We start from the raw sequence: 22,551 nt of genomic DNA on the forward strand, positions 1-22,551 counted from the left end.
CTAGCAAAATAATGAGGAGTTGTAGAAGTTCTAGAAACGGACTTTCCAGTTTCTGGTTTGATGCTAACTTTTTCCAAAGGGAAATGCCAACTCGGTGGGAGTGAAGGAGGGAGCCACAGCCTTCTGAGCAAATGTCAGTTCTCTGTGGCAGTGGGGCCACAAAGGCCGCAGACATGGAAGAGTGTCCCTTTGGGCCCACTGGGAATATTTCCTACAGGGATCTAGGCCAGGACAGAGCCTGAAGAAAGCCAGCATCCAGTTGGTTTCTTGGGCCGCGTCCATGGCATCCGGCCTCTTCCTCCATGGGAGGGAGGTTTGCACAAGAGCCAAAAGGAAAGCAGTGGCCTCCTAGCTCTAGGCAAGGAATTGCCTCTCGTTAAGCTGCACTTGAGCTGCATGTTGGGGTTTCCTGTGGGAGCTTACGAGCTGCCAGCACAGGAAACAAGCGGGAGGGCAGACATGGCAGCTTACGTGAGGGGTGTGATGGAGGAGGCTCGGAGACCTTGGCATGTTGGGGCCAAGCCAGCCCCTACCCTACGATGCAGACAAGGAGGAAATGCTTCCAATTCTCAATGCGGAGAATTTTCTTAATGCCCAGACTATAGCCCTCAGAAGCCCCCGTGAACTATCCTCTGCAGAATTCCCACAGAGCTCTTCTTACACGGTTGTGGGTTCAGATTCTCCTTGGCTTGGCTTTTGTTCTTTCTTCCTTGCAATCTCTCCTTCATCGAGAGTCATGTCCAAACTACCTTTGTTTTTAAGTCTTCCCCTGTCAAACCTTTCCTTCTCATGTAACCCCAACCTCTTCTGTTTCCCATTCTTTCTGCCCAGCACGTGGAGTTATAAACTCACGGTAAGGCTCCTGTCTTAGTCTGCGTCCTCCCGATCACTGTCCAACAAACCTTCATTCCCAGCTTCTAGCAAACCCTGTGTGTGTCCAGGAATGATGGGCAGACAAGGAACAGTAGGCCAGTGTGTGCGGGGCGGGGGTGGGGGAAGGGGCAGGAGGCAGACGGGGCCCAATCCAAGTGAGGCCCATGGAAGGGTTTCTCGGGAAAGTCCTGTTGATCAGGGCCTATGACACAGGGACACAGAGTCTGTTCTTGTGGAGAAGAGGACATTTGTGTCGGAGTTCAGGCTGAGGACGTGCCTGGGGGTCAGGCAGTGCTGAGTGGTGAATGGCAGAATGAGAAGCTCAGGGCCTTTCCCCGGAGGCCGTGTGAGTCATGGGTCAGGGGTTGCGGAGGCGGGGGGGTTGCACAGAACAGCCGTGTTTGCTGGAGATGGGGGATCTTGAGAATCCGTATGAAATATCTGAAGGTGAGGTGTGTGAGACCCCCTCCCTGGTGGTTTGAACAGGGGAGGACACTCCGTGGTCACCGCGTTCTGCTTGTGATTATGGAGTGGGGAGCAGGGAGCTGGTCCTTCCCCCAGGGCCCTGGGGAGGAGTGAGGCTTTTCCATTTAGGCCTTTACCCCCTGATCAGTGCCAGCCCTGGGGAGGAGTAGCTTACCTGGTCAGCATTGTCACAGTCCTTTCGGGTTCCTGTAACAAAACCCCACAGGGGGATGGCTTATAAACCCAAAACATTTCTTACCGTTCTGGAGGCTGGGAAGGCCAAGACTAAGGTGTGAGCAGTTTCGATGTCTGGGGAGGACCTCCTTCCTGGATAATAGAGCACTGGCTTCTCTCGGTGTCCTCACTGGTCCTAGTCACCTCCTGGGGGCCCCGCCTCCTAACATCATCACATTGGGGTTAGGATTTCACTTCTCTAAGGGCGCTAATCCCATTCTCGAGGGTTCTAGTCTCATGACCTAATCAACTCCCAAAGGCCCCACCTCCTAAACCGGTCACATCAGGGGGTAGGGTTTCAACATACGAATTTTGGAGAAACACATTCAGTCTGTATCAAGTGTGGTCTGGGCAAGACTGACCTTTCTGTGGCCGCATTTACTTCAGGCAGGGCAACCTCGCGGAGACCCACGGGCCACTGTGGTCCCTCGCAGCCTCTCCTCGGTCCCCTTCCCATCCCTGTGGGGCTGCGGAGACCAGGCAGGACCAGGCAGCTCCATCTCTCTTTGCCTCCTCTGTTCCAGCTGTGTCACCTGTCAGGTCCCCTTTCACTGGCAAAGACACTGGCTTTCAGTTTGGGAGCGGGAGTGTGTGTGTGTGTGTGTGTGTGTGTGTGTGTGTGTCTGTGTGTCTGTGTGTTGGGGGCAGGGTGGTGACAACTTGTCGAGTCTTAGCGGGCTTCAGCAGAGGCCGGGCCCACTCCATTCACGAGGAGCTGTGTCAGGCAGAGGGAAACCGTTACCAGTTTCCTCAAAGCCCCGCAGAAGGTGGGTGTGAGCAGCAGCACCTCCGTGACTGCCTTTAAGTGGATCGTGAGTGACGAACAGAACCTCACTGCTGCTCATCAGTCTTCTGCGTGTCCCCGGCCCCGCTGTGTCGTTTTCCTCCGTGACGTCCCCTGCCCTGGCAGGGCCACCCAGCCTCCTGGGACACGCTGTTTGTTCCCTCGCAGATGGCGGTTTTCCAGAGCCAAGTGGGTTATGCCTCAGGCTCTACACGCCCCGCCGCCTTGTGAAATGAAAACCTCATTCGTTCATTTAGGGTTCAGTCCAGGGGCTTTGCTTAGCATGCAGGTTTATAAAACTCACCCATGGCACGGGGTGGACGGTGGGGGGCGGGGGGTGGCCCATCAAGACTTCACTGTGGAGTAAATATTCAAAGCGCCAAGTCAGGATCCTAATTGGGCAAAATAAAGAGGGAGGCACGGTTAGGCTTTCATCCGGGGACGTGCACTGCTTATTGCAAAAATGGAGCCTGTCCTTGACCTGCCTCTGCGAGCTATTCACACCTTCCGACTTCCAGTGTGCCCTGTGCGGCAGCAGCAGCCCCGCCTGGGAGCTTGCTAAAAATGCAGAGTCCCGGGCCCTGCCCCCCCACTGAATCCCAATCCAGCTCTTAACAAGGTCCCCCAGTTGGTGTTATGACCAAGTTGGAGTTGGCCTTGTGGAACCCCGTGCTTCACAAAGCTGAACTCGCACAAGAATGTCCCAGAGGGCCGAGGGAAAACACAGGTTCCCGGGGCCCAGGCCGAGATGGAGCTTGTAGACCTAGTCAAAGGGACAGTGATACGGATCCTGCTGGTCAGCTGCCCACTTGGCTGCTCTCTAGCTTGTCCCTGAATCAGAAGCTTCAGTCCCAGTCCACACACACATTATGGTCACTGGTTGGTAGAAGATGCTGCACACATGGGTAGAGCTTCAGTGGGACCAGTCCAGTCAGCGGTCCTGCTTCCAGAGTGGCCCTGAGTGCAGCCACACTGGGCACAGAGGGACAGCCGCCTGGGCAGGTCATCCCTGGAACATGGTGTCGGAGGAAGAGCTGGTCACCCGTGTCAGTGGCTCAGTCCACTCTCCTGGCCACCGTCCTGCAGGTTGGTACGAGGTCTCCTCCCAGCAGACTCTACTTGGAGCTTGGGGGTTCCATCCAGTCCAGTCTTAAAACTCTTAGACCTCGGGAGCCTCCTTTTCCGTGAGCTCGGCTCCTGCCTCCCTTTTCCAGGCTCCTGTTAGTGTCTAGTCCCTTACCTTTGAAGAACTCTGCCCAGAAAAGGCCCAAAGACAGCCTTGTCCCTGGGGGTCACGTCACATCCCTTCTGGAGAACGCTAACTATAGTAACTGTTTCTAATGGAAACTCACTGGTTGATGCCCCTTTGTCTCTACCCACCTTCTAAACCGGTCTTCCTTGAAGACCACAGTCTGCCTTTCTAGAACTGCTTTAGCCATAAGAAAAAAAAATGTTAACTGTCCCACCAGGATGTCACTATTTAATTTAACCTTCTTTAGAGTCTTCTAAAGTTCTTTTAGTTCTTATTAGGGCCTTTGCTGTTCTTCAGTCCTGAAATTTCCGACCTATAAAATCAGAGACTCTGAGACATGATTTCTTTTTTTTTTTTTTTTTTAAATTTTTTTATTTTTTATTTTAAATTTATTTATTTGACAGAGAGAGATTACAAGTAGGCAGAGAGGCAGGCAGAGAGAGAGAGAGGAGGAAGCAGGCTCCCTGCTGAGCAGAGAGCCCGATGCGGGACTCGATCCCAGGATCCTGAGATCATGACCTGAGCCGAAGGCAGCGGCTTAACCCACTGAGCCACCCAGGCGCCCCTGAGACATGATTTCTTAATGAATATTGTTTCTGGGGGTTAAAATTTTGCCACTGGTGATGATAACCAGTAAAAATACAGCTCGATCTTTTTAAAAGCCGTGTGTGTCATTTATACAAAAGAGAAATGTATGCCGTGAAATAAACATTGTCCCTTGAGCCATGAAGTCACCTTTCCCTGATTTACTCCCACCGTGCTTAGTATTTAAATAAGCAATTATAGACAGGAAGTTTAAAGGTTGAAGAGATTGGTGATCATCCGCTTTATAAAACTTGGGAAAATCTCTTTTTGCCAAGTGGGTCTTTTCAGCCTGATTTGCATTGGCACACTTTACAGAAGGAAAGAACAAGACACCTTTAGGATCTAGAAAATTCTCCCTGGTGAACAGAGTTTCGAGGAGACTTCCTGGAACTACTGTCCAAGGGTTATGCAGGAGAGTTAATTTGGCCTTTGTAATCCTTTGCTGTGAAGCTTAGGGAACCTTCTACATCAGGAAGGCAAAGTCTGAGCAGAAAACATTAACAGCGTCAGTCCTCAGTCTTTGTGGTCATCCCTGAAAATCATTTACTCATTCATCTCCTTTTGGAAGCTTGGGAGGGGGGACGTATCCAGCTATATATCCCCTATCGCAAGGATGTTGTATAACAAACAGAAAAACACAGTTCAAACTAGCGTCAAAGCTAAAGGATTCTTCTTGGCTGATGTGGCTGAAAATCCAGAGGCAGAAACAAGGTCAGGCATAGTTTGACCAAGTAGTTAAAAGCAGGTGAGCAGGACCTAGTTTCTTTCTCTGTTTCAAGACTGTTGCCGGAAGTTCTAAAGCTATATGAGTCCTTGTCCACATTCTGCATGAAATCAAGGTTCTCCTTCCAGAGTCCCCAGCCCCAGTCCTGGGGTGGATGGGACCAGATGAGCTGGTTGGCTAAGCTAATGACCATAAAACAGAGACGAGTTGTTCCATGGGATGTGGGGCCTGGATTTGGACCCGGGGGCCCGAATCATGCTGGGTGCCATGGGAATAGGAGGCTGTGGCTTCTACCACCCTTGGGAACAGTGGAAGTGGACTGAACCGCAGGCAGGAGTTTTTGCTGCTGGAATCCTGGTCATCGTGCACAACCCTAAATCAGGCGGCTGGAAAGTATCATCCGTGTGGTCAGGAAGAAATGTCCCCGTGCACCAAGGCTTTTGTTTCCCCAGGCAAAGGAGGACTCCCCCAAATTTGCTGCCTTTTCTTAACCTTCGGGTGGGAATGATCTAGCGGTGAGTGTGTCGGAGGAAGAGCTGGTCACCCGTGTCAGTCTGAGAGCTTTCATAATGAAAGAGCCGGTGGCTGTCATGAACCCTTTGCAAGCAAATCCTGATAAAAACAACTACACTTTGAAAGCCTGCAGAAGATGGGTTGCATTTCCAAAACAATACGTGGATGGAGTAATCATGTAATTCATGCCTTGTTTTTCTGATTTCTTTTCCAGAACCGAATGGAGGAAAGCAAAGCACTCTTTAGAACAATTATCACCTATCCCTGGTTCCAGAACTCCTCGGTTATCCTATTCTTAAACAAGAAAGATCTTCTAGAGGAGAAAATTATGTATTCCCACCTAGTTGACTACTTCCCAGAGTATGATGGTAAGTGGGCACTCTTCAGCCAGCCCAGTAGCTGGGGGTACGTTTGGCTGCCCAGTCAGTCCAAGAGCTGCCAGCACGCAGCCCATTGTTGCTGCCTTTGTCTGCAGAGCCCGCCTGTGTGATTGATGAAGTAAAAAGGACTGTTTGCCCCGCTCTTTGAGGACCTCAAATGTTTCAGTCCGCTGACAATGCTGAAAGTGATACCAAAAAAAACAAAAAACAAAACCCTGCATGTTTGGAAATAAGTGGATCATGGGAGGTACGGTCCCTTTTGAACAATGGTGTTTCAGCCATTATGGTCCCGTTTTGTTCACGGCTACTCCTGCCTCTGTCTGGAAAGAGAACAGTTTTATGTCAAGAGCGTGTGCTCTGAAATCACTCCAGGCAGGTTCATACCCCAGTTTCAATACTTCCCATCTACAGAACCATTATCAAGTCACTTCATTTCTCAGGATTTGGGGCTCAAACTCACGCAATTGCAGGCTACACTAGACCGATGTATGACATTTTAGTATGAAGGGGGCCACATGGGGAGTGGTAGGTTTGTTTTGTTGAAGGTTTCCTTCACTGTGCAGAAGCTTTTTATGTTACTGTAGTTTAAATAGGGTTATTTTTGCTTTGGTTTCCATTGCCACAGGGGACATAGCTAGAAATATGTTGGTAAAGCCAGTAGCAAAGAGATCACTGCCTCTGTTTTTTTCTAGGATTTTATGGTTTCAGCTCTCAAATTTAGGTCTTTAATCCACTCTGAGTTTATTTTTGTATTTGAGTTTATTTTGCATATGGTGCAAGAAAGCGGTCCAGTTTCATTCTTTTTCATGTAGCCATCCAGTTTTCCCAGCACGGTGAAGAGACTGTCTTCTCCTCATTGTGTATTCTTGCCTCCTCTGTCACAGATTAATGGACCATGGGAGTGTGAGTTTATTTCTCAGTTCTGTTCCATTGATCTATGTGTCTGTTTTTATACTGGTACCTTAGTGTTGTGATTATACGGTTTTGCTGTAGAGCTGGCATTGTGCTACCTCCAGCTTTGTTCTTCTTTCTCACAATTGTTGTGGCTCTTTGGGGTCTTTTGTGGTTCCATACAAACTGTAGGATTGGTTGTACTCTGTGAAAAATGCTCTTGGTACTTTAATAGGGATTTTATGGAATCTGTCCATTGCTTTGGATAGTATGGACATTTTAAGGATACGGATCCTTCCAGTCCAGGAGCGTGGAAAATATTTGTGTCATCTTCAGTTTGCTCATCAGTGTTTTGTAGTTTTCAGAGTACAGATCTTTTACCTTCTTCATTAAGTGTATTCCTAGGTATTTTATTATTTTTGGTGCAATTGCAATGGGATTGTTTTCTTCATTTCTCGTTCTTCTACTTTATTATTGTATAGAAATGAAGCCAATGTGTGTGTACTACTTTTGTATCCTGCAGCTTTACTTATTACTTCTAGTAATGTTTTGGTGGAGTCTGTACGGTTTGTCTGTGTATAGAAATGCACTGGACAGGGGCACCTGCGTGGCTCGGTCGTTAAGTATCTGCCTTCAGCTCAGGTCATGATCCCAGGGTCCTGGGATCGAGCCCCACATCTGGCTCCCTGCTCAGCAGGAAGCCTGCTTCTGTTCCTCTCTCTTTGTGTCTCTGTCAAATAAATAAATAAAATCTTAAAAAAAAATGCACCGGACAAATAATAATAGTTTAACCTCTTCCTTACTAATTTACATGTCTTTTATTCCCTTTTCTGGTCTGAGTGCTGTTACTTGCACTTGCAGTAGTATATTGAATAAAAGTAGTGAGAGGGGACCTCCTGATCTTGGCTAAAGAGTTTTTTCCCATTGAGTATGAGGTTAGCTGTGGGTTTTTCCTGTGTGGCCTTTATTATGTTGAGATACATACCCTCTAAGCCTACTTTGTTGAGGGTTTTCATCGTGAACAGATGTTGCATTTTGTCAAATGGTTTTGCTGCATCTTTTGAGATGGTCATATGGTTCTTATCTTTCATTTTATCAATGGGATGTATCACATTGATTTGTGAATATTGAACCACTTTGGATCCCTGGAATGGATCGGAATGGATCTCATGTTACCATGGGGAATGATCCTTGTACTGTATTGTTGAGTGTGATTTGCTAATATTTTGTTGGTTTTTGCATCTAAGTTCATCAGAGATGTTGGCCTGGAGGGGGTTTGTTGTAGTGACTTTGGTTTGGGTAGGAAGATAATGCTGGCATTGTAAGCTTTCCTTCTCCTATTTTTTTTTTTTTAAAGATTTTATTTGTTTACTTGAGAGAGAGAGTGACAGAGAGAGCATGAGTGGGGACAGGGTCAGAGGGAGAAGCAGACTCCCCACTGAGCAGGAAGCCCGATGGGAGACTCGATCCCGGGACTCCAGGATCATGACCTGAGCTGAAGGCAGTCGCCCAACCAACTGAGCCACCCAGGTGCCCCTCTTCTGGTTTTATAATAGATTAATACAGATGATTTGGAATAGATATTTTTTTAATGTTTGGTAGAATTCACCTGTGCAGCCATTTGGTACTAGACTTTTGGTTTGTTGGGAGTTGATTACGAATTCCATTCTGTTACTAGTAATTGATCTGTTCAGATTTTCTGTTTCTTCCTGACTCAGTTTTAGAAGATATATCCATTTCTTATAGGCTATCCAGTTTGTCAGCATATAATTTTTTATAGTAGTCTCATATAATCCCTTGTATTTCTGTAGTTGGCTGTTACTTCTCTTTCTTGAGGAGTTTGACTAAAGATTTATAATTTTGTTTATCTTTTCAAAATACCTGCTCTTGGTTTCATTGATCTTTTCTATTTTTTAGTCTCTGTTTTGTTTACTTCCGATCTGATCTTTATTATGTCCTTCCTTCTACTAAATTTGGGCTTTGTTCTTTTTCTAGTTCCTATAGTTGTAATGTTAGATTGTTTGAGATTTTCAGTTCTTGCAGTAGGTCTGTATCATTGTTAATCTCCCTGCTTTTGCTGGGAAACAGCTTTTGCTGCTGCATATCAAAGATTCTGGCCCTTTGTGTTTTCATTTGTCTTTGTATTTTGTATTTTTTTGTGTATTTTTGTATATTTTTGTATTTGTCATTGTCTTTGTATTTTTTTCATTTCTTCTCGGATTTTTTTTATTGACCCATTGATTGTTTAGTACCATATTGTTTGGCCTCTACATGTTTGTCTTTTCCATTTTCTTTTTGGCTACTGATTTCTAATTTTATATCATCATGGTCAGATGCAGGATATAATTCCAGTCTTCTTAAATTTATTGCAGCTTGTTTTGTGATCTCTCCTGGAGAATGTCTCATGTGCATTTGAAAACAATATGTACTTTGTTGGTTTTGGATAGAATTTCTGAATGTATCTATACATACATATATTTCTGGATACATCTGGTCTAAGGTACCATTCAAAAACATGGTTTCCTTCTTGATTTTCTGCCTGGATCATGTATCCAGTAATGTAAGTAGGTTTCAAAGTCCCTTAGTATTATTGTATTACTGTCAGTTTCTCTCCTTGTATCATTAATATCTACTTTCTATATTTAGCTGCTCCAGTATTAGGTATAAATATTTACAATTGTTTTACCTTCTTGACGGATTAACCCCTTCATTATGTAATGCTCTCGTCTCTTGTTACAGTCTGTTTTAAAGTCTGTTTTGTCTGATACAAGTGTTGGTAGCCCAGCGTTTTTTTCACTTTCCTTTGTAGGGAATATTTTTATCTGTCCTTACACATGCAGTCTGTATGTGTCTTTAGGTCTGAAGGGAGTCTCTTGTAGGCAGCATTTAGAGGGCCCTGGTTTTTTTTAAATCTGTTCTGCCTCCTATGTCTTTTGGTGGATCATTTAGGTCATTTACATTTAAAATACTTGTTGATAGCTCTGTAGTTATGGCCATTTTGTTAAATTTCATCATTCTCTGTTCCTTTCTTCTGCTTTTGCTCTGTGATTCCTGACTTTCTGTAATGTTGTGCTTGGCTTTCTTCTTTTCTGTGTATCCATATGAAAGGTTTTATGCTTGCAGTTACCATGAGGTTCATATATAACATCCTGAGTATATAGCAGTCTGTCTAGCCGACGGTTGCTGATGTTTGAATATGTTCCAGAAGAACTTTTTTACTCCCACTTATGTATTATGTGTTATCCCATTTTACATCTTTTAATTTCTAATCATCTTCCAACTATAGCCTTTTCCACTTCAAGAAGTCACTAACATTTCTTGTAAGAATTCCTTTATCTGGGAAACTCAATATCCCTCCTTCAATTCTGAAGGATAACCTCACCAAGTAGTCTTGTTGATGGCAGGTTTTTTTTTTTTTTCCCCTTTTAGCACCGTGGAGCTGGCCTCCCCCATTCTTCTGACCTGCCATATTTCTGCTGAGAAGTCAGCTGAGAGACTTAAGGGGTTACCTTTTCCATGACTTTTTGCTTCCCTTACTGCTTTTAAAATTCTCTTTACCTGTGTCTGTTGTGTCTGTGGGCCTCATCCTGTTTGGGACTGTGTGCTTTCTGCACCTCAACTTTTTTTCATTATGTGGAGGAACTTTTCAGCTGTTACTTCTTTGACTAACTTTTCTGCCTTTCTCTGTTCTCTTTCTGGTGCCCTGTAATGCAGATGTTTGCTTAAGGTTATCCAAGAGATCCTTTAACTTATCCTCATTTAAAAACAATTTTGGGGGTGGGGCGGTGCGCCTGGGTGGCTCAGCGGGTTAAAGCCTCTGCTTTCAGCCTAGGTCATGATCCCAGGGTCCTGGGATCGAGCCCCACATCAGGCTCCCTGCCCAGCAGGGAGGCTGCTTCCTCCTTTCTCTCTGCCTGCCTCTCTGCCTACTTGGGATCTCTGTCAGATAAATAAATAAAATCTTTTAAAAAAAAAATTTTTTTTTATAAGATTTTTTATTTTATTTATTTGAGAGAGAGAGACAGTGAGAGAGAGCATGAGCGAGGAGAAGGTCAGAGGGAGAAGCAGACTCCCCATGGAGCTGGGAGCCCGATGTGGGACTCGATCCCGGGACTCCAGGATCACGCCCTGAGCCGGAGGCAGTCGTTTAACCAACTGCGCCACCCAGGCGTCCCAAAAAAAAATTTTTTTTAACCATTCAGCTTGTGTGTTTTTCATCAACCCTGTCTTCCTTCTCGTTATTTTGCATTTCTGCACACATTTATTTACTATTGATTCCCTCGAGTATATTCTTCATTTCAGTTATTGTATTCTTCAGTTCTGATGTTTCAAAAATACATTTTCTATCTCATTATTGAAGTTCTGAGTTCCTCCACTCTTCTCTCCAAGCCAGTGAGCATCTGCTTGACCATTAAACTCTATCGGGCGTATTGCTTACCTGTTTTCGTTTTTTTCTGAGGTTTGTCTTGTTCCGTTGTTTGGAGCATTCTCCTCTGTCTGCTCATTTTGCTTGACTTTCTGCATTTGTTTCTAAGAAGTAGGCAGAACGGCTCCTTCTCCTAAACTTGATGGAATAGTCTCCTGCATGGTTGTCCCCCATGTAGACCGTGTGTGTCTGTCTGGTCACTTTGGCCAGAGCTGTGGCCGGCATGGACTGGGGAATCCCAGAGCACTCCATGCTGGGGTTGCCCTGCTGGGATGGCTGGAGCGGAAATGGGCATGGGCTGGGGCAGTCCTGAGTCCTGGGGCTCTGACAGGTAGCACCTTGGCAGAATACTGAGTTCTGAATTGAGTTCAAGCTAGGGGATCCCAGGGCTCTCCATGCTGAGGGAGTGTTAGCAGGACAGTTAATTCTGGAGTAGACACAAGCCAACATACCCCAGGCAGGACAACTGAAGATGAAGTACATGCAAGCCAGGGGTCCTAAGGCTCTAACCACGAGGGGTGGTCCCAGGGCTCTCTATTCAGAGGATGCTCTGCGAGGATGGTTGAAGTTCAAGTAAGTACAAGCCAGGGTGTCCCAGGGTAGTCCGCCCAGGGGGCACCATGCAGGGTAGCTGGGCCCGAGTCGGGGTACACATCTCAGGGCATCCCACGGGGGCCTGGCGGGGCTGCTATCAAGCCAACATGGTAGGAGCCTGGAACATTCCGGTGTGCTTTGCACCCATGTTCTCTTGGTGGGATCACTAAAGCTGTAGTGAGCATTGACCAGGGGGGTCACAGTGTGCATGGTGCTGGGGCCACCTTGGTGGGAGGGCAGAGGAGGTGGTATGGGCTAGGGGCCCAGGGCTCCCTGAGGCAGCAGGCCAGCTAGGGTACCCACAGCCTACTCCCATCAAGGTGGAGGGGTACATCAACCATAGCATCTACCAGCCCCTCTGACGAGGAGAGAGTTCCAGCAGCTCCCTCCTCCGCCTTTTAGGTTTCAAAGACTGGTCCCTTACATTCTAGTTGCCCTTGCAAACCTCAACATTTTTTTTGTGCCCATGGACAGACGGATCTGCTCACAGTCCCTCAGTACTGTCCCTCTCTGCCACAGTTGGTAGCATTAGGGGTGGGGCTCCCCTCATCCCCGTGTCTTCCTCTCTCTTGCCATTCTTTATGTGGGCTCTCCCTGTGTTGTTGTGCTGAAGCTGTACAGTCAGCCCTCCATTCTTCAAGAGGATTTCCTCTAACAGTAGGTGTGGATAGGGTGTCTCCTGGAGGAGGGGAGTTTAGGGCCTTCCAGTGTGGCCATATTGCCCCAGCACCAACCTTACTCTCCGGTCCTTCCAGAGAAAGTGTGCCAAACCCAGACGCAGAGGAACGGTATTTGAGAGGACAGCTTTGAGTGTCACCAAGCTCCAGCTCTGCCACTTAGGGGCATTGTTGGCATAGACGAGTCTGTTCAACTTTTCAGTTTCTTCTTAAGTAGAAAAGAATTCAGTAGAATCCTATGTAAGTCCCTAGCATGGGATCTGGCACAGAGAAGAGCACAAACCCAAAGTACCGCTTCTAAAGATGTACGTATGCAACATTATCCACATAGGATCTGCAGTGGGTACCAATTCGAGGTTCCTGTACTTCTAAAACCTCCCTCAGAAAGGTGATTACTTCAAGAAGTGAATATTCCGTTCAGCTTCATAGCTTTCTGTGAAGATACAAACATCTCAAGGAGGGAGTTTTTCTCCTCTTTTCATCCCACACGCATCTGGTACAATGCCGGCTCCCAGAACGGGAAGGGTTACATCTTTCATGAACTCAGTTTCCCTTCTCAAACGTGTCTAGGTTCTGAAGGTTGCTGGATGGAAATAGAAACCTTTGGGGATGCTATAGGGTATTAGAAACAGTACTCTCCATCGTTTGTTAGCGATGTGCTCCCGTCCCCTATCCAAGGACATTTTCCTTTGTGCTTTGCTCTTCCCTCAAAAACTACTTCCCTAGCCTAAACAGTCTTTTCCATATTTATGCTTTTTTATTGACCACTGGTCTACCGCTAAGTTATCAATGCAGAGACTGTGTCCCTCACTCTTCCTGAGGAAACTATAGAAGGAAGTTTGTGGGTGGCCAGTTTGGTTTCCAGCAACAACGCACCAGTCTTTAAACACAAGATCTACCTGTAGAAGATGGGCACAAAACATCTGGCTTCCCCGTAACCACATTTGCCTTACGCCTCTAGACTGTTCATTTATCTCAGAGTCCCGTGAGAACCAACAAACAGGAAATGACACCCCACATTGTACGTGGCCCCCCACTCTAGGCCAGCAGGTTTTCATGATGGGCTTGCATACAAGACAACAGGGGCTAAATACAGCACCACGTGCCCCACAGAGCAAAGCCATGGAGACTCAAGCTACTCAGTGCAGCACCCACAACGCACCGCCCCTGGGCTATAGCACAAGACTTGTTCTCTGTGATAGATGTTTAGGGTTTTGTTTTTTGTTTTTTGTTTTTACCTTTTTGCCACATCCTTCTAATCTCTTTCCCTCTCTCCTTCATGCAGTAAATTTCCCAGATTCCCCATTACTGTGAGCATTTTCCTTTCGCCAGATGTGCATGCATGGCAAAGGTCTGAAACTGTGAACATATGTGGGGGTTTTGGTTTTTCTTTCTTTCTTTTTTTTTTGTTTTTTACTATTAATCTCCCCCAACATGCACATAACACACAGAGGCAACTTAGCCATGGAGAAAGAAAAAAAAGACACTTATTCACAAAGCAAACACAGCTGTAATTTCATACAAAGCCCTTGTAAGATGAGCTACAACTAAAAAAATTCTAGGCCGACTCTGCAGCAATGTTTTTATAACAAACATGTTTATAGTATTATGAATTTCACACTTCCACATTTCTGCACTTAGAAGGTCTTAATCATAATGAATGCCATTTCTGTATTTCTCTTCCAGAAGAGAAATTACCGTTTCCACATGGACGTGAATTGCAGAATTGTTCCTAGAGGCTGTGGAATTGTGTGCCTGCTAGGGTGGCTAGAATGATTTCTTTGTAGTTTATGTTTATTCAAATCACATAATTTATGCTTAAAAACTAAACACACTGCAAGTGCTCTTCACTGAACTTGTTTGGGTCTAACTCTGCTATTCTTTAGGGTTTAAGTAAAAAGGGACCTTTTTCCCTCAAATTGAGTAAATAATAAAATCAAGTTCCTTTATGAAAATAAGAAGCTGCTCCAACCCCAACAACCTATTAGTCCTGGTTTTAAATATTACTGCTGTGAAATTAGTGAATTAATAGCACATCGAGAAAGATGAGACACTAGCATGGTATTTGTATGGTATTTTCATTGTGATGCTGCCTTCTTAGTTGCCAACAAGGGTTTCAATTCTGGTCACTGCAGTCGAAAATTGAAACATTACCTTTGTTAACTGTGTCTTTTTGGCTCTTTCCTCCTTCCTATTGGCAGAGTTAGATAGAAGCTTATAGGGGTAATCCCCAACTTACAGTAAGGATGGCTTGATGTCTTCAAGTTGGCTGTCAAAAAATCATGATTCCTTTTGTTAGAAGTGATAGGCAAGCCCTCAGTTGAGTTTTCAAATATTTCTTTATCCTACACAATAGATAACAAGAATATTGATAGAAAAAAAAATATTGATAGAAGCCGTAGATCCCGTGAGTGTCTTGTCAGACAGAAGGAAGCAGAGGAGGAGAAGATTATATAACATGACCGCCATCTTTCTTTGGACGGAACTCACCAGAAAAAAATGCCAGTGTGCTTCTAGAGAGCCTCAAAGACTAAAACATAGATGCTCAGTACTTGATAGAGGCAGTGTTTCGATGTCACTAATTAACATTCATTTCAGGATGACATCAGTACATTCATCAGGACCTGTTAAATAGGTTTTTAAAACAACTCTAATGACCTATAACTCACATAGCCATGTAATTCACCCATTTAAAGCACACAGTTCAGTGCCTTTTGGTAAATTTTTAAATTATGGTAAAATACGTAACAAAGTTTGTCATTTAACTGTTTTAAAAACAATGCAGTTCAGTGACATTACTTCAACCATCCCTCTTCCCAGGACTTTTGATCACCCCAAACAGAAATTCTCTAACCATTAAGCAGTAGCTCCTCATTTCTCCTGCCCCCACCTCTCAGTAACCTCTAATGTGGTTTGTCTCTTTTTTTTTTTTTAAAGATTTTATTTATTTATTTGACAGACAGAGATCACAAGTAGGCAGAGAGGCAGACAGAGAGAAAGGGGGAAGCAGGCTCCCTGCTGAGCAGAGAGCCCGATGCGGGGCTCGATCCCAGGACCCTGGGATCACGACCTGAGCCGAAAGCAGAGGCTTTAACCCACTGAGCCACCCAGGCGCCCCGGTTTGTCTCTTTTGATTGGCCTATCCTAGGTGCCTCGTCGCAGTGCAGTCCTACATTTGTTCTTTGGTCTGGCCCCTTTTACTTAGCATCATGTTTTCAAGGTTCATGCATGTTGTGCCAACTTTTCTGTGGCTCACTACTATTCTGTTGTGTGTCTCCAACCTCTTGTTTATCTGTTCCTCTGTTCTTTGTTGATGACCGCTTGGGTCGTTTCCACCTGTTAGCTGTTGCGAATACTACAGCAGTGAAACTCATTGTCCAGGTCACTTTTGGAGTCCCTGCTTTCACTTCCTTTGGATATAAACCTAGGAATACAGTGGCTGGGTCATACGGTAATACCGTGTTGAGATTTTGGGGGAACTATCCACCTGTTTTCCGCAGCGGCTACGCCATTGTACATTCTCACCCACAATGCATGAGGGTTTCGATTTTTCTGCATCCTTGCCCACACTGATTTTCTACCTTTTTCTGAGCTAGCCCCTCTGGTAGATAGGAATTGGTATCTCATTGTGGTTTGGATTTGCATTTCCCCGTGACATGGGATGCTGAGCCTCTCTGGATGTGCTTATGGGCCAATTGTACAACTTTGGAGACATGTGTCTTCAAGCCCTTTGGCTATTTTTTAATCAGATCCCCTTGCTGTTGCTGAGTTGGAGGAGTTCTAGTTTCTGAATACCAACCTCGTAGGAGGTACGGGATTAGCCAGTATTCTACACATTCTGTAAGTTGTCTCTTCACTGTCGATAATGATACACAATTTTGATGCACAAAAGTTTTGTTTTGTGAGGTCCAGTTTAGCTGCCTGTGATTTTGGTGTAAGACTTAATTGCAAAATTATTAACTAGGTTTTTAACGTATCCTCAATAGATCACAGTCAGTGGGTCAGTAGATCACAGTCCTATTTCAAGGCATCTGGGACAGTGTTTGGCCTGGAAGAGAGCCTGAATAAAGCTAAGAAAGTCTAAAGCCAGTCTTTCTCATCACCACACGTGGCACATTGAAGGCTGCGTCAGTGTGGTGTGCTCGGCAACACCGGCGTGTAGAAGCTAGACAGAGGGATTGGCAGAGAATGGGCCAGAGAGGAACCATATGACACAGTGCCGTGTGGCTGTCCTCTCCACACCATCTTTAGTGACCCTGTCAACCCTTATTGAGCAAAGGCATTAACACATCAGCTGACGAACCTTTCCTCTCCTCCCTTGGCCAACAGGACCGCAGAGAGATGCCCAGGCAGCTCGAGAATTCATCCTGAAGATGTTCGTGGACCTGAACCCAGACAGTGATAAAATTATCTACTCCCACTTCACGTGCGCCACAGACACCGAGAACATCCGCTTTGTCTTTGCTGCCGTCAAGGACACCATCCTCCAGTTGAACCTGAAGGAGTACAACCTGGTCTAATTGTGCCTCCTCGACACCGCCCTTCCCTTCCCTGGTGGGCTATTGAAGCTGTACAAGAGGGACTGTATTTCTGTGGAAAACAATTTGCATAATACTAATTTATTGCCGTCCCGGACTCTGTGTGAACGTGTCCACAGAGTTTGTAGTAAATATTATGATTTTATTTAAACTATTCAGAGGAAACACAGGATGCTGAAGTACAGTCCCAGCACATTTCCTCTCTCTTTTTTTTAGGCAAAACCTTGTGACTCGATGTATTTTAAATCCTCGTCATGCACTCGCCCAGATAAGTGTTGTTTCTTTCTCTCTCTTTTTTTTTTCTTTTCTTTTCTATTGAGCAAAACAAAGCTGATTGCCCTTCCGCTAACCCATACCCACCGCCCCACCCCCACCCCGATTTTTCCCTGGTTACAATGGCCTTTACCTTAGTCCCATTCTTGGTCAAGTTTTTCTCCCAAATGATACAGTCAGGACAGCATCATTTGATTTAAGCCATTGACATCAGCTTAATTTCAATGTTCGTAGTTTTGCTGAAGGATTCTAAATATGAATACTGTGGTTTTCACTGTATGGCCCTGGATACACATACAGAGTTGTTTTATATAAATATATTGTCTTGCCTCACTTTGGGCTAGGATAACGGATGCCCATCTTACGGTTAAGTGTCATTTCTTTTGGATTTCTACCTTCAGCCATAGCTTGGTCGCTCAGAGAAAGATGCACAAGTCAGTAAGGCAAGAACAGAGACACACAGTTTTTGTTTTTTAAATGCCATGTGCCATGGTCCTTCTACCCACCCTTTTTTTTTTTTTAACCCTCTCTTTAAATTGCAGATGCCAAAAAATATGCATATGCCAACAGACACTACATTACCCCAAAGGCTGCTACCCAGAATCTTTTTCTTAGGTTGTTCTTGGTTTCTACCCCTCTTGGTTCAGGTTTTTCCTCCCTTTTTTCCCCCTTAGTGTTTGGGCCAGAATTTATTATGGGTGTGTGTTGCCAAAGCTGGCTTTTTATAAAAGGAAAATGGTGAAAATGTAAAAGATAAAAGCCAGTATCTTAACATGGAAGAGAGTAAGACTGAGTCCTAAAGTAATTGGCTGAGAACAACCCCGAAACACCAAACAATCGGTAACTGTAAATTTGTTTGGCATGGTCCATTCTTTTCTTTGCTGTGAGATCACATTGTTCAGTGTCCATTCCATGTTGCGTGTCCAGATCGGCAATGTAACACAGTGTCTTTGTGATAGAACACGAAATCTGCTATCTCGTCACTTAAAGCCAGTGTTACTCTTTATGCTCTTTAAGGTCAAGTAGGTCTGCCAAGAACATTGGTTGAGTATTCTGATGCCTCTGATTTGCAAAACCTTTACTTCCTGCTGGTTTACCACCTTTGGGATCTTTCTAAACTGGTCACTGGTTAAGTTGAACCCAAGGAAGACTTGCGGACTCAAGAGTAGCTTGTCCGTGTTCTACAGAACATGTATTTATGTCACTGAGCCTACTAGGAGAGATATTGGGAGTTCTCTATGTGCAATTTATCAACAAATGCAAAGAAGAAAAACAAAAACACAGCACTTGTATTGGTGAGCTTGAGTTGAAATAGGATTTAAGGAAATAAATCAAGATTGTTTGAAACCTGCTGGGGAGCAGGAATGAGGCCACGACACTGGTCTTACTTTAAGTATCATACTATTTGGCCCAAGTCTAAACTTCCCTATCAATCACTCTTTGGGAGACAGCACAGGGAAGAGAGAAAACGCATGGCTTATTAGAGGAGTCCAAGGAGTTCCTAAGTCATGGTAGAACGTTATCCTTCTTTACTTTCCCAGCCACAAACAACACAGGTTACCTTTTCACTTTGCTCAGAAAGTACCTGTAATTTAATTAAGAACCCGACTGCCTGTAGGTATAGTGCAATTCTGAATGCTCTAATCATTGTACATACATCTCTTGATATTGCAGCGTCCATACTGGCTTTGTAATCATTAATTTTTTGGCAGATTGAATGTGCTGTATTGATATGTATCTATGTAATTGTATGTCTTATAGCTAATTCACATTTTGAATAATGTTATTTTATTTACTTTTTTAAGAGAGGAGAATGTAAATTTGTCAGTTTATTTCTGACTAGGGATATTTTTTTTTTCCATTTAGAAAAGAAAAAAAAATCTTACTATCGTACAGAGCGGTACTAGCATCGTGCTGTATAAAATCATTTGCACATTCCTGAGTAGAGGTATACTGGTAAGACCCAAAGGTAATTTCATAGCAAAATACATAAAATCAGTCGGAGCTTTTATACAAACATGGAAACCAACTTTGTAGAACTTTTGCCATTTGACCTAGGATTGGAATATGAGCTTTTATACAATTCATATTCTTATTTGGCAAATGCACAGTTTAGTATTACCTCTCTGATGGCCTTTATTAGAAAGGCAGTTTTAGAAGCTATTGTGATCCACTAAGGAAATGTTTTAACAGCTAGAGACCACTGCTTGCCCAAAAGGGCAATCTTAAATTTGGTGCAGCAAAAAAAAAGAAAAAAAACAAAAAACAAAAAACAAACAAAAAAACCATGAAAAAAAAGAAAAAAAGAAAAAAAGGGAAAAAAATGAAAAAAGAAAAAAAAAAACAAAAAAAAAGAAAAGAAAAAAAGTCAACAATAACATTTGAAGGCCTACAGTGTGTATAGAGAAAACCTCATCACAAGATCATAAGTGTTACAGTTTTAGGGAATCAAGATATTCTATTTACTAGAGCTATAGTAGATGTAGTCGATTAAACATGATCTCAAAGCTCGAAGAAGATGAGCAAACAGGGAAAGATTGTTCTATTTGTCTTTATGAAATTGGGATGGAATTGCTATGCAGAACTGAGGTTTGTGGCTTCACTGTTTGCTGTAGGGTGCATGACAGGATCCCTTTCTGTTGAGAAAGGAAGAAATTGATCACCCTAGCTGCAGTGACGCATGGAAACCTAATTGTATCCACACTAGTCCATCGAAGCTAAAGGATTTTCTTTTCTGTTTCTTTGGGGTTTTATTGAAGGGGCTAGGGGCGGGAAGGGATTCTTCTCAGTTTTGTATAAAAACAAAAGTTTACTCATGCTTTCTATTATATTGTGATTGCAAGCGTTAGAAGCGTGTGCCACTGGACTCCTCACATTGATGCTCCAGGTCATGGAGGCCCGTGGCGAGTTTTTGGTGACTTGGGCATGTCTTGTTCAAAAAGAAAAACACAAACACAAAAACCTTTCTTCAGCATACCAAGGCAAGCAGCCATTTCATGACTCACTCAACACATTGCAGTGTACCAGTTTACAGATAATTTTCCCTCTTTCGCGTGACATGGCAGTTCTAAACCCACAGAGAATTCCTCACTTGTAAATTGGAGGTTTGTACTATGCCTTACAGAGCTTAAATTCAGAAGTTTGTGCCTCATATCTGAAACAAAGGGAAATAACACACCTATTCAAAAGTCAATAAATCCCCTCGACGTTTTTTTTGTTTTGTTTTGTTTTGTTTTTAAAGACATTTTCATATAAAGAGCTCTGTTGAATGTCATGAATACTGGGAAAAAAAATCTTAGGAACCTGCATATGTTGTTTACTAGCATATGACACCTACAAAAGGTATTCGAAGAACACCTGAAACTTGTATTTTTTGTGTGTGTGGATTAACTAGCAAGCCTACTATTAAAAAAAAAAAAAAAAAGGTAATTCAGCTAAAGGACAATTTACTTTTTGTACTTTAGACTATCTTGACTGTCAAGGTGTATGAACTGTAATTTTAAAATTTATACTGCCACATGATTGTAAATTTTAGTTGTCTTAAGTTAGGCATTGATAAAAAGCTATTTATGCTGGATTTGGGTCAAATGACTTATTTGCAAAAAATAATAATAATAATGGGAAGAAAGGGCTGTATAATGAGATACTGCAAGACTCAGATAGTGGTTGGAAATAACCTTCAAAATTACCCTCAATTTCCCTTTGTTTTCAGTTTCTCAAAAAAAAAAAAAAAAGAATGAAATGAAATATAGAAGAATGTTAACCCGTATCAAAATAAAGTGTACCCAAGTATTGTAATGTATATTGCTGCTCTTCTTAAAATTAAATAAGGGTGTAAAACCACTTAATTGGTAATTGACAGCATCTCAGTTGATACAAACAAGGTGTGCTTGGTATACATTACTATTTTCTTCCAAAGATCTCTCTTTGGTTAGAAACACACAAAAATTAAGACTTGTAGTATTGTATGTTTATCTATCTCCACATAATTCCAGCATATGTAGCGTTAATAGGTCTGTCCTGGTAACGATGTGTTTGGCATTTCATTTTGGTTCCACCGAATTAGGAAAAGAAAGGACTTAGTTGAGTATGATTAGTTAAGAGATTTTTGGAGCCAGACACCTGCTGTTTAGTAGACACCTAGTACAGAGTCTAAACTTGTCATTTGTTTTTCCTCACAAGAGTAACCACCCATTCATTGCTGTCTTCCCAACTTCCAGTGACCTTTTTTTAAAAATATATAAATACATCCCAAATATTTCATGGGATACTCTTCTTTTTATTATTTAAATTCAATTAGCCAACATATAGTACATCGTTAGTTTCAGATGTAGCGTTCAGTAATTCATCAGTTGCGTATAACACCCAGTGCTCATCACATTGGTAATACTCTTGCCTCTAGAATCATCTGTTCAAAGTATGCATATACACCTAGCACATAGTAGGTGCTCAAATATTAATTTCCTTCTTACCTCCCTATCGATCACATATCTTCCATTTTCCCATAGGATTCCAACCCAATAGTAAAGGACCTTTCCATGTTATTAAAACATCTATTGGGCTAAATTGGACCTTACTTGGATAAAGCAGTTCTGACTTTCATAGACGCTTTGGTAGTTAGGAAAAAACAAACAAATACAAAAACAGGGAGGAAAATATTCTTTCTAGGATATTTTCAAGTCTAGGAAGAAAGATGGCAAATTGCCGTGTAACGTTCAGGTTACATGGACCGAAACACGTGTTTTTGGTAGATTTATTTTCCTCAAAGAACTCTAAATACGACTTCTTGCTGGATTCCTCACCTGTCATCATGTTGGAAACCCTCACTAGACCTATGTATTTAGGGAGTTTTGTCAGAAAACATTTTTAACTTGCAGTATTTAAAAGAATCATATTTACTGTTCTTAAAATGTCATTCAAATGCATGTATTGTCTATTGTTTGGGGATGGGAACTAGTTTTGCAAAAAACACCTAATGTTGTATAATAATGCCCCAATGATCTTGCTGGTTAAAAATACAGTATTTTTGGCCATAATTTTGTACTACAGTATTCTTCATTCTTGAGTTTTGCTTCTCAAAGTTGCCTCAGCCTCTTCTAGAATTTTTTTTTTTTTAAATTCTAGGGACTATCAGATTAAATTTTTCCTTTCCTAAAATACTTTATACTGCACATGCATTGCCCAAGTAGATAGGTTTAGGAGTCTCTAAGCAAACATGAAAAAAAAATTTTTCCCTTCTGTATATAACCAGATTTTAGTCTTCAGTGGAGGTATTTGTACTGGTGGCATTTTTTCCCAATTTTTTAAAATGTGACCTAACCAACTGTAAATGCAAATTTTAA

The 22,551-nt window shown here is 43.3% G+C and overlaps 1 protein-coding gene across 1 annotated transcript in view; it reads left to right on the top strand.

Annotated features, from left to right (window-relative positions):
- The window catches only part of GNAQ (G protein subunit alpha q), a 304,923-nt gene extending 283,871 nt beyond the window's left edge, over window positions 1-21,052 (top strand). The window contains exons 6-7 of the mRNA XM_044265849.1: window positions 5,645-5,798; window positions 16,728-21,052. Of these exons, the coding sequence (XP_044121784.1) occupies window positions 5,645-5,798; window positions 16,728-16,918 (345 nt within the window). The 3' untranslated portion in view covers window positions 16,919-21,052. The remainder of the gene's footprint in view (window positions 1-5,644; window positions 5,799-16,727) is intronic.
- The last annotated feature ends 1,499 nt before the right edge of the window (window positions 21,053-22,551 follow it).

The sequence above is a fragment of the Neovison vison genome, chromosome 9, assembly GCF_020171115.1.
Source record: "Neovison vison isolate M4711 chromosome 9, ASM_NN_V1, whole genome shotgun sequence".
In the NCBI taxonomy this organism is placed as follows: Eukaryota; Metazoa; Chordata; class Mammalia; order Carnivora; family Mustelidae; genus Neogale; species Neogale vison.